At 36.7% G+C, this 12,306-nt stretch overlaps 1 protein-coding gene across 1 annotated transcript in view; it reads right to left on the bottom strand.

Moving 5' to 3' along the window:
* Nucleotides 1–7,095, bottom strand: part of asmt2 (acetylserotonin O-methyltransferase 2) — a 39,239-nt gene extending 32,144 nt beyond the window's left edge. Inside the window, exons 1-3 of the mRNA XM_028801664.2 lie at nucleotides 7,009–7,095; nucleotides 6,202–6,376; nucleotides 1,673–1,802 (exon numbers count right to left, since the gene is read on the bottom strand). Of these exons, the coding sequence (XP_028657497.2) occupies nucleotides 1,673–1,802; nucleotides 6,202–6,376; nucleotides 7,009–7,089 (386 nt within the window). The 5' untranslated portion in view covers nucleotides 7,090–7,095. The remainder of the gene's footprint in view (nucleotides 1–1,672; nucleotides 1,803–6,201; nucleotides 6,377–7,008) is intronic.
* Nucleotides 7,096–12,306: the final 5,211 nt, after the last annotated feature.

The following is a 12,306-nucleotide window of genomic DNA, read 5'->3' as shown; positions in this document are numbered from 1 at the left end:
CAGCAAGATAGTAATAAAATGGAAAAAAGAGAAAACAGCAATGCTGTGTTATACAGACTCCTATTAATTAAAACAGGAGGATTTACAGCAACATTTAATTGATATACTATATTGTCCTGCTTGATAAAGAATAGGTGTGTGATTTTATTCAATTACAGATTTTGTGACCTATAATGAAAATGCTACATTGTTACAAATTTTATATATTTTCAGTACTATATTTAGGGATTTTGGAATTAAACTACCATATTTAGGTCCTGGATTTGAAGCGTTTGTGAAACTTCCACATTTTTCAAGTCTATGTATGGGTTTTTGCTTTTCATACTTCAGTTTGCATCTTTCAGACATATGGACTTTGAGCTGCCACGGTTTTTGTCTGTGAGCCAAAACTATGCCAGTAAGCTTAACTTGTTTAAAAACAGCATAGAAAGTATTGCCATTAGAAAGTATTGCCATTTTCTATGAACTTTTGAGAAAGTTCTCCAAGATGCACAATGGAGACCAAGTTTATCTCTTCAAGTAAATTCTACAATCTGTCTTATTAAGATAAAGAGACAATTTTAGTCATCAACAGCCAACACACTAACAACTCCCTCTCATTATGTCAAACTATTGGAATGAATGAACAGTTTTGTGTTTATGGCATAGGTCACAGTTGGGGAATTCATTGCATTTTCAGGTTTGTTTATTATTATTACTAAATGGTCAGGTTTGTTTTAACAGTTTTGCAGTTACTCTTTTTTCTTTTCATTGAAGATCTGTTTCAAATATCATAATTTGTCAAACTAGTTTCTTTTATTAGTCGATATTAATCTATCCATTTTAGACATATACGTTTCTTGTTTTCTTTTATTTTTTGTTAGTATATTACAGACTTTTACTGTTTATTTTCATAATGAGTGGGAAAGTTTGACACAAACATGTGGTTTAATGATAATTCTTTAATTTTTCAGCTCTCAGAATTATAGCTTGGCAACCAGGGTATTTCTCAAGCCCACTCAATTACAAATACTAGCCTTGCTTTAAGTAGTGTGTGAATGAATTAGACTGGGAGAAAATGCAAATGAAGTGCTTCACAATCAAGGAGGACTTTGGAACAGACTCTCTGATTAGAATTGAGAGGAAGCAATTGCCTTGGTTTGGACATCTTATGATGATACCCCCGATCTGTCATGCAAGAACTAGAGGGAGGAATAACAGGAGAAACCCAAGATTTGGTGGAAATCTATATCCATCAAATAGCCTTGAACTTCCAGAGAATTCATCAGTAAACATTCAGTCTGTTATCACTGTGTCTGTAACCTGGCCAAGTACTCAAGATTATTTTTTCTTTTACTTTATTCATTACTATTTACTTTTTGGATGACGCTTTTATCCAGAGTGACTTACAACATTTCAGATACAATTGGTTACATTTCTATTTTTGGTTTTTTCCAAATGGACCACTGGCAGGTGAAGTGACTTGCTCAAGGTCACAGTGTCAGTGGTGGATTTGAACCCATAACCCTTATGGTTTGAAGTCCAAAGCCTTAACCACTGCCTGCCCATTTCCCACAAATCACTGTATGTGCAATCAATAAACATTTAATAAGAGAACAAAATAACAGTGAACTTGAAGCAGGAACCTTTAAAAAGTATGCAGAGCCAAAACAGCACATGAAAGTTGACTTACCGCACAGCATCAGGCAGGAAGTTCCACAGTGGGTATATATCCTGAGACTGGTACAGAATCATATTACTCAGAGATTTTGGGCTTGCTTTAGCCAAATAAAGATCGGAAACATCAGTGCTGCTGTAAAGTGCTTAAAAACAAATAGTTTGATCAATTAATATGAAAATTCCAATTTTAAACTAAATGAACCTGGTGTTTTCAAGTAACTATGGTGCCAATGAACAAGTACAAACAGCAATACTTCAAAACCTATCACTCACAAAAGAAAAAAAAGCAAATATTTCAAGACTTTGAGAACCATTCTTGCATCCCATTCTCACTATACATCCTGATTATGATTTCATTCGCCTGCAGATTTAGTTACATTTAGGTGTGAGGGCAGATTTCACTGGTGGTTCACATTTCTGTTTTAATAGTAGTCAATAACTGTAATTGACCACTATATATTACAGAAAAGAAGTAAATCACACATGGAGAGCATGAAAAAATGTCATTAAAAAATTCTGGAGTTCAATCCAATAATAATAAGACTGCTAAGTACTCATAAACTGGCCTGGTCAAGTTACTTTGTTCAAGAAATGACATGGTTACTTGCGTCAATTCTAATACAGAATCTACATTTATGAGAGCAAATGTCACCAGTTCACTCCATAAAATATGAGTAGATATTGTTTTCAAAATCATAGCTCAAACATAAAAAATACTGGGCTCAGTTCACACCAATGAAACTCCTCTACAATCTGCCTCAGTTGGTCAGTATAATGCATGATGGTGTTAACTGATAATTACTATTTAGGCATTTTCACTTCCATTTTTTTTTTTCCTCTAGTGCTCAAAAAATGTAAAGTTGCATGGCTTCTTTTATTTCATTATTACTTTGGACCATCACTGATGGATGCATCCTCTCTTCATTAAATCTGATAATTCATTTGTAGGTGATCTTTGATGTTATAGAGCATTCACATCAATGTGAATTAGAGGAACAGTATGTTTGAACCTTACATAACCAGTGAGGACAGAAACTTTTCATGAGTAACATTGCAATCAAGTGTCTAAAGCCAAGTCACTCAGCCCAGGTCAATGAGAGCTACGGTGCTGACAGGATTTTAATCTCTCAATTCTTGGTGAAAAAGAACTACACTTTAGTACAACTTCTTGCACTGCTATTTCTGCACTTGATCACAAAATTTAAAATCTTGGCAAACTGTGCACTAATGGTGAAAACCATGTGGTTCACAATGGTGTATTTAGTCTCTAGGATTTTGGTATTATTCTTTTTACTGAATTACAGGAGTCCTGAACAGAACTGAGTCAGGTGTGACTGATAATGAACATGTGGCTCCTCTTCAGAGCTCATAAGTTGTAACCATAGATAACCTTTATATAAGCAAGGTAAGTAGGTCAGAGAAGACTCAATTTTTGCTTGTAATGATGAACAGGCCAAAAGACAATAAATGGAATCACAAATACACAAATATCCTGACATTTTTATCCTGCTTATTCAGTGCATTATTTCAGGGCCGAAATGTTTACTCTGGCAACACTGGTCACAAGCCAGGAACAAACCCTGCACAGGATGCCAGTCCATCACATGGATCATTCACACGCACACCCACAAATATTTTATGTAAAACTGGAAGATGAATATCACAAGAACAAACACATGGACTGTTCAGATAATATCTCTGAATGACTTCTTCCTGAGTAAAATATGGGTAATAAAAACAAAAAGCCAGGCACCATCCATTTACAGTATCTGGCTAATCAAAGCCAGTTCTAAGATTTTTGCCATCCTCGGCTAAGTTGTAAATGGTGTCCCGCCACCCCCTTTGCTTTGAGAGGAATGATCACTGCCAGACCTGTACACTGAGACCTGGAGAGAGGAATGGGGACAGCAAAGTATTTAGGACCTCGAATTCACAACAAAAATACGCTCTTGAGGGGTGCCATTTCAGAAAATAAGTAGAAAGCTGGCTGTATTGGCAGTCTTTATTTATTGCTTTCTTTACAGAAAATTAAGAAAGAAACAGTTACGCTACCGCTAAAACTACAGTTTAATTTCTATAGTAATATATTTAAACCAACAGCTAAATGTCTTATGATGATAGTGACATTCTACATATAATTTGTTTTTTCATTTATTTTTTTAATTCTATTGAATTTATTAAATTCAAATAACACTCCATACACAACTTGAGTTTTACAAAAAGATTTTAAAAAAAGTTTCAAAACAAATCAACCTCCACCCCTGAGAAAGAAAGCTAGGCCAGAAGTGTAAAAATGTATGCTAGTAAAGACAAATGAATAGATAAAATAATAAATGAATAAAGATAAAGAAAAATGGAGTAAAAGAGGGGAGAGAACCTGCTTCCTCACATAATTAGTTTTTTAATTAAGACATTACTGTAACATATACATGTCATTTAAATTAATAAAATAAATTGAAAACTTAGCATAATGATGACATTCAGTAAAACTGAGAATATATTGAATATCTTAAAATAGAAATCTTTACCTACAATTCTCATGTATGCAAATAATGTGATCAACCTATCCAAAAAAAACTCATAACTTCCTTAGCATGCCCAGAGCGAATCTCACAAATGGTGGTGAACAACACAGGATGATAAAATTAGCTTTTAGCAATTCAGTCAAGAGCTACAGTCCTGTTGCCGTTTTGATCATTTAATTTTATTTCGCCATGTCACTTCTGAGCTATAGTTTGAAGATTATTATTATTGGCATCATCATCATTGTTGTTGATGTTCGTGTTATTGTTGGATGTCAGACAACTTGTAGGTCGTCAGACATTAAGACCAAGCATTGCTTGTATGCGAAAATAATATAAAACAACATAATTGGACATTTACTTTGAGTCACAATGTTTGTAGGTCTGTATAACACTCTGGGCAACAGAGTGTGCTGTGCATAGTGCAGACAGTGCAGGAGCTGCGGAGGCATACAACATAAACATTTCTTTGTGTTCCAGTCAGGTCCAGAACAATTTTTCTAAACAATACAAAAACGTGAGCAGCCGAAAGAAGAAGAAGAAGAAGATAAAGACAGGAATCTCTACATGGGGCTGCAGTAATAAGCCTTGACCACTGGAGGGTGACCTAGACACTTACCTAGACCACCTATGCCCAGTAACAGCCCTATGGCTAATCTAACTTTAGGGTTTTGGACAGGAGAAACCTATCCCAGCTGTGGTAGACAATGGTAGGGGCAACACATAACCAGTCTTTCACATAAACTGGTTGGTATGAAGCCAGTTTAGAGTTGTCAATTAACTTAATATGTACATCTTTGGGTTGAGGAAAACACCTTGCAACTTGTGTACATTGAGAAAACACATTGAGAAAATACTTAAATTTCACATGTTGTCTGACCCCGAATTAAAATCTATTTTCCAAGAGTGATCACTGTGTCTCAGTGTCACTTAAGGAGGTACATTTTACTCCACTCATACAGAGCAGCTTCCTGAAAGAACTTGCTGCAAATAAAGTAATACACTGTGGCTATTAAAGATATTAAGGGTAATGAATATGAAAAAACAGAGATTATTGCTTTGGTGGAAATGAACAAGAGAACATACATTGAGAGGTGATGTAACTGAATAATAAATTATATAAGTTATTCAATATTAAATGTAAATCAGGAAAATTATTATTTTGAAGTTCAATCATCTAAAACGATCATAGGAAGGGAGTATGCGCTGATAGTGCATTGCTGCACCCACCAAACAATGAACCATCTGGATTGGGAGCCAAGTGTGGAGGGTGACAACACATCAGCACCACACTGGAACAGTGTGAGGTTTTTAAAGTGGCTAGAGTGCCAATCCTGCCACCAAACCCTATGTTTCCCCTGTAATTTGGAGGACCTGCTTGCAGGGCTCGATGTAGATTAATGGCATACCCAGGACGGAGCAGTTGCAGGTTAAGGGCCTGGAAATGTGTGAAAAGGAGCACCAGTGATAAAATGGAAGAAATACTGCAGTGTCCAGTTTACTATAGCTTTTGGGTATGGTAGCATAAGTGAACTTAGCTCCTCTATTTTAACATTTATCATACAGATAGTATAAAAGGCACACTATAGAGGTAGACTACACATTCCTCTAAAATTGTTGAATAAAATTCATTCATTTATTCATCCATTAACCTTTAACCAAGCTCACTTATTTCAATGCAGGGTCATAAGAAGAATCATGCTTAGGGGAGGAAGAACTGCACAGGATACCACAGTAATGCATGGCACATTCACTCACTCATTCTGGGTCAAAACTGTCAGTAAGTACTGAGTTCATTTGGAATCCTTAGAGACTGACAAATAAGAAGTAAACAACCTCAATAACACTCATAACTCAGCATCTGTGTAAGAGACTTACTATAAGGAAATCTTTCACCCACTTCAACCCTTCATGGACTGGGAGGAGGAAATAGAGCCAAATATAAGATGCCCTAAACAATCTTAGTGTGGCTTTATACATTTATTTTGAGACAAGGTTTCCTGTTTTCTGTCTGTCCTACCTTTTCCATTGATAATTTCCACATCAAGAATATCTATCCCAACCAAGGCATCCAGTAGTCTCTCCAAGCCATTCTGACTTGTGTGCAGCTCCTTTGCAATACACTCAGCACTCAGAGCTTTCTGGCACTGTAGCATTAAGTCAAAAACACCAAGCTGACTGGCTGTGAAAATGACCTGCATTAAAGGAAACTAAGATGAGCAAAATCAAGAGTACTTCTTAAAAAAATTGCTGGACTAATTGAGGCAAAGGAATAAAACAAATATATAATGTTTTATCCTAACTTCGGTTAAATGCCTTAAAACAATAAGTACTTACATTTACTAGTACTTGGTATCTAATTTACCAGTATATTATATACATCCAGCACCAAAATTTGCTCTAAACCACAGAGGTTGAGTGTTTTCTTGTTTTCCTCCATAAGTGACTTTCCTTTTTTTGAAATATTTCTCTGAGACTTTGTAATGTGTTTAGCTATTTTTAGTGCTTGCCTGTTTTAAAAGTGCAATGTTATAAATTAAAACACTTTCAAATTTCCTTGTTTCATAAGATGTGGAAATCGTTTTGCCGTAAACATTAAAATTACAGAATCAGTCATTCTATTCGTGACTTCTGAAAGTTTTGCAGCTACACAAAAAGACAGAGTGTAAACTAGAGAGAAGCCACCTCGAAATAAAGGATGCCATTCGTAAAAGTGCAAAAGTGATCTCCTCTTAAATGTTGTTCCATAAAATTACTCCCATAGTTTTTCAAAAACAAATAATCTTAGCACTACTTAAAAAGACAAAAAAAATGAAGAATAATTTACCTTGGAAATTTTGAAGCCATTAATGTATTCTAACAGTTTAAAAGGATAGTCCAGCTCACTCTGAGACAGCTGCTCAGCCATGGTGGATAAGCTGTTTGAAGGAAACAATTTAAAATTATTTCTCTTAAGTCAACACCATCTGTCTATTAATTTTATAACCGGGAACCTATCATGCTATGACATGGGTATGAATCAACCCTGGATGAGGAGACATTCCTTTGCAATGCAAACTTACACATTACATCCACATTAAACAACACTAAATTGGGTGACGGTGCAAGAGGAAAAGAGGAAGGCCTAAGAGAAGGTTTATGGATGTGGTGAGAGAGGACATGCAGGTGGTGGGTGTAAGAGAGCAAGATGACAAGGACAGGAAGATATGGAACAAGATGATCTGCTGTGCTGACCCCTAACGGGAGCAGCTGAAAGAAAAAGAAGAAGAATTTCTCAGACTTTAAATTCCAGTTTTGGCACCTGCCTAATTCAGTTCTAGGGTCACACACCATTTTTAGTGCAAGGCAGTTACCAACTGTTAATACGGTTCCAGTCTGTGATCAGACACACAGTACTCACATGGTCAGCCTCACTCTGGCTGGATCCATTTAGAATAATCAATAAATTTAAAACTGTTGGGAGTAAAATTCACATGTGGTGAGAGAGCATAAAATTCCTGACAGACCTACACTAGGCCAAGATTTCCTCCACTCTGCCACCGTGTTGAAACATTGTTTACTCAAGTCGGAAAGTCTAAAATTACTAAGTAAACAAATATCACAATGATTGAGATGCCAGCTAAATGCTAAGTGTCAGCGTCTGTCCACCATGATCAAAATCAAATCTTGGCCGTTTGTAGAACTGGAAGGAAACTCAGTGCACCTTGTTGTGCACACTGAAAAAATGGGAAATGGCAGGTTGTTACATTTACAACAATGTATTTAATTTATGTTATATGTATTGTTTACAGGGCCCGATTAAGACGAAATTGGGCCTGATGCTGCAGCGCAAAAAAGGCCTATTTTTTCTCGCCATTGGTGCATGTGCGTTCGACACTCACTGTACATGCGCACTCAGACCGACCAAGGAGCCTTAATTGCTTGCAACGCAACCAGCCAGCCGTTATTGAACATTAATAATAATAACGATGTAGTATCGTAACAACTCGAGATTAACATCAAACTATGTAACATCAACATTCAATAGCAATTGTCTGAAAAGTGCACTTAATGCAGAAAACCTAACAATGAAACACACAAAATTTCGCAATTCACTTACGAAACAGAGTAAGAAAAAATGAATTTTCAGAGACATTGGGTCAAAGTGACTCAGTTCAGGCTCTTGAGGGTAAAAATTTGGCCACGATTTAAATTTCATAAAAGACCAGAATCCTGTCGAGGTTTTTAAAAATTCTAAACATTCATGCCGGCCCGCGGGCCCGGCATTTAGTTTTACCTTTACAGATAACCATTTAAGTAGCCATCAATTTTTACTGTACAACTAATTTTCAAGGTGAAAAATTTACTACGTGGCACTTACCGAACAATAATAAAGTGGCAAGAATCCCCAAGATATCGCAAAAAACGCAGCTAAATTACTAAGTAAACTGTTTAACGTAAAATTGATAGCATTAACTTGAAATCTTCGGTTAACAATAAACACAATGACGTTATTGTTATGTCACAGCGCAAAGAACAATAGTAACTGTATAAGTAACGCTGTGTCTAGGCATCCGAATGTCGGACTCCAAATTTCATTCTAAGAATTATTTTGAGGTTAATATAGCAAAGGAAAACTGTTCAGCTTCCGGAAAATTCTCGTCTGTTTTTGTCTGGGCCTATTTTAGAAAATGGGCATAATGCTGCAGCATCAATGGCACCCACCTTAATCCGGCCATGATTGTTTATGTTTCACTTTGTTTAAATTTATAATGTTTAATTTATTGAATCTTGTGGGATATACAATATACTAATTTCAGTCAATTAGGTAGAAGTTAAAATAGTTATATTTGCGGCGGCTGGATAACTTGGGGGTAAAATCATGTGACTTTCAAAGAAGCAACAGGTTGTGGATTTGAGTTATTGTCGCCGGTTAAGAGCAAAAGGTTAGTGAAATAAAAGTTAAAAACACACCCGAGAAATATTCAGATATTCATTTAAAACACTTCATCATACAGACTAACGTTACGCCGTTTTGCCTTGTATTCTCTTTTAATGTTTTATCAAACTATGCTCACTGACACCGCCACAAGTCACTAAATGTACTATTAAGTTGTCTTGATTTATTTGCTTAGTACGGGTACGTTTACGTACTTAAAATAAAAGTGCTGACTTTCGTTACGGGTCAACTACTTTCAGCATTGCTGTTCATTAATATTATCATAACATTGCTCAACCAGATAAATACTATTAATACAGACAAATAAATAATGCACCCAAATACAATACAATGGAGTTGCCGGATTTGCTCGTTTGAAAATAAAAAAATAAATTATTTTCCGAAAAAAGGTGCCAAGAAGCAATTTTGCACTTTATATTTTACTAATATTTAACATTTATTCTATAATATATAGTTACACAAATATAAATAAATGCATTTTATAATATAAGACTCTATATCCAAGGTGCATTTTGTGTTCATACCGGTATTTAGTTATACATTTGTCATGGCATTCTGGCACAGCCAAAGAAGCAGTGCTCTTGAACAACTGTTGTACATTTCTGCTTTTGAATACTATCTTTTGTATTTATGTTGGTTTGTATTGTTTTTACCAAATAAAACTAGCTTTGGTATAAGCAAAGCTGTTTATTTCTTATTAATAACTTTGAACATGAACTATAAAATGAAACTGGAATAAGTATAATTGACAACCTGAAAAGGTTATAGCTAAGTAACTTGGTGAGGTGCATTTTTTATCAAGTTTATAAATCAATTATTAACATATTATGCTTTGTTGAAATGTTCTTTTATCATAAAATAATTAATTTAACAGAGAATGAAAAAGTTTCATCCATTTTATATAAAAAATGTGTTGTTTCAGGATATATTAATTTAGTGCAGTAAGCATAATTAAATTATTTTGGATAAAAACAATTTTATGTGCAACCGATGTAGCCTACATTTTTTTTTATTTTAATCTGACGTGGCGTTTTTTTCAATGCAGTCTGTTGATATTTCACAAAGATCCTCTTAAATTTCATAGCCTCCGTTTGATGCAATATACAATATTTGCATATTCATAACGACATTCGGTGCATTCGCTCTAAACGTCCATCCACCCTTCCATTTTCTTATTCAGAACGGGTACACTGGGAAGTTGGTTTTTTTTAAATTATGCTATTTCAGGCAGGTGGTGTTGTGTTCAGTGATGCTATGTAACTGATTCATCATTCACTGTTCAAGTCCTGTGGAGGACTTTGTGGATGGATCTGTCATGTCTTCATGGCATTTTCTCACAAATGCCGCCAAAACGTGCACGATAATTAATTTAATAGCCTAAACTGGCCCTGAATTCAGTTCCTTCCCAACTTGCGGCAGGCTCACGTGACCCTGAACTGGGTTAAGCGCGATGGAGGTGGTCAAGTTACTTCGCCGTTACCTGTTTCTGCTTTAACATCTATGTTATTTATGTGACGCATGCTGCGAATGATAAATATGCATAATGTTTGCCGGAGAGTTACTTTAAAAAAAGATGGCTCCTACAGTTTGTTGCAGTGTAATTGAAAAAATAATTTGAAAAGCAGGGAAAACTGTACACGCTATAAACAATCGATCTACACTATTGCATACGACGGGGTAGCATTCTAGCCTTGATGACAGCTGTCAGACGTTGATGCTGTGGGAGAAAAACACAATACTCCTGGGATTTCTTCCGCGCAAGGCATATTGACGTTACTCATCATAGTCGCGGGAATAAGTAACTTTGTTCTCACCTAATGCGAGGGGCCAGAAAGGATGCTCGAATTTTTCGTTGCTCCACTTAGCGTTATGCGATTTTCATAAATGACTGTGGCTAAATTAAGATGTGCAGATGTCCGTGGCCACAGAGCTTCGTTTCTCGGTTAAGGGGGACAGTCTCGGTTAAGATGCCTTAAATTTGTTCCCGTCACATGATTTCCGTTTTGGGTCGTTAGCCGCCGGCATCTTCTTTGTATAATGTCACGCTCTGTAGGACAAAATGCCTAGACAGGCCACCTGGTGCTGCAGCGAGAATAAGTGCTGCGTCAAACTGTCATTTTGTCGTGCTCACTATACATGAGACACGAAAAACACGGCCAAAAGAAAAAAAATAAATTCTAAACTCCAACTGCTTCCTTAATGCTGCTGAAAACAATTTGCATTGAACGCGCTCGTTCACTTGGGGACCGCTGTGACTAGGCAGTTTTGCATATGTTTGCATTGGTTTGCATCCACACACCTACAAGATACCCTCAGGTTGATTTTCGACCGTAAACTTTACTGTTCCACATGGCCCTGAGTTATGGTAATCAACTAATTATCGCCCACACCTTGCTGAATTAAATGGATGAAGGGATGTGTCTATTTTCTAACCCTCTTAATCGGTTCTAGGCTGCTGTCACCAAACATAAGTTGGGATTCAGACCTGGACAGGATGGCTGTCTTTAGTGAGAGAAACAGATGAGCTAACTAACTTAACATGCATTGCTTTGGAATTTTGGAGTGAATGTGGACATTTGAAGAATATGCTGACAGCACAAAGGCTGTCCCAGGACACAGGATTCAAACTCTGGATGAAACAGATTGTGAAGGAGCTGCATTAACCAGTATACTATGCTGTTCTGGATCTGTATATATTATAGTGATGTCCTGTCGAATAAAACACACTCAGGAGTCACTTGTCCTGGGGAGTCTTTCAAATGCCGACAGGCTTTTTATTTGATATGCCGCGATATAAACGGTGCTGTACCATCGCCCGTTGTCTGGGTCACTGGGACACCTCCAAAGTAATAAAAATAATTCGCATTCGTCCTATCTACCAAATGCCAGCTCATCAACTGTTCGCTCCCTTCTCAACCTGATGCTGCCTTCCTCTCGTTCCAGCAACAACTACTACTTCCGACTACACCCTCCCCTTTTCTCTAAGCACTGTTAATTAACCCTGATCCCTGTCACTCAGCTCTCTCTCTCCCTCTCTACGGAGGTGTCCCGAGCCCTTAAAGAGTGTATTCCCCCAAGACTCCACCCCAACGCTGCTTCCACTCCCTTCAGCCCATGCGGTGGTAAGACACGTCACAATATATATAAATATAGTAAACACGCACACACAGAATTCTAAAGTCCAGA

This window comes from Erpetoichthys calabaricus, chromosome 5 (genome assembly GCF_900747795.2).
Source record: "Erpetoichthys calabaricus chromosome 5, fErpCal1.3, whole genome shotgun sequence".
Taxonomy (NCBI): Eukaryota; Metazoa; Chordata; class Cladistia; order Polypteriformes; family Polypteridae; genus Erpetoichthys; species Erpetoichthys calabaricus.
Note: the sequence above shows the minus strand (reverse complement) of the source record. Positions and strands in the feature narration are given on the sequence as shown.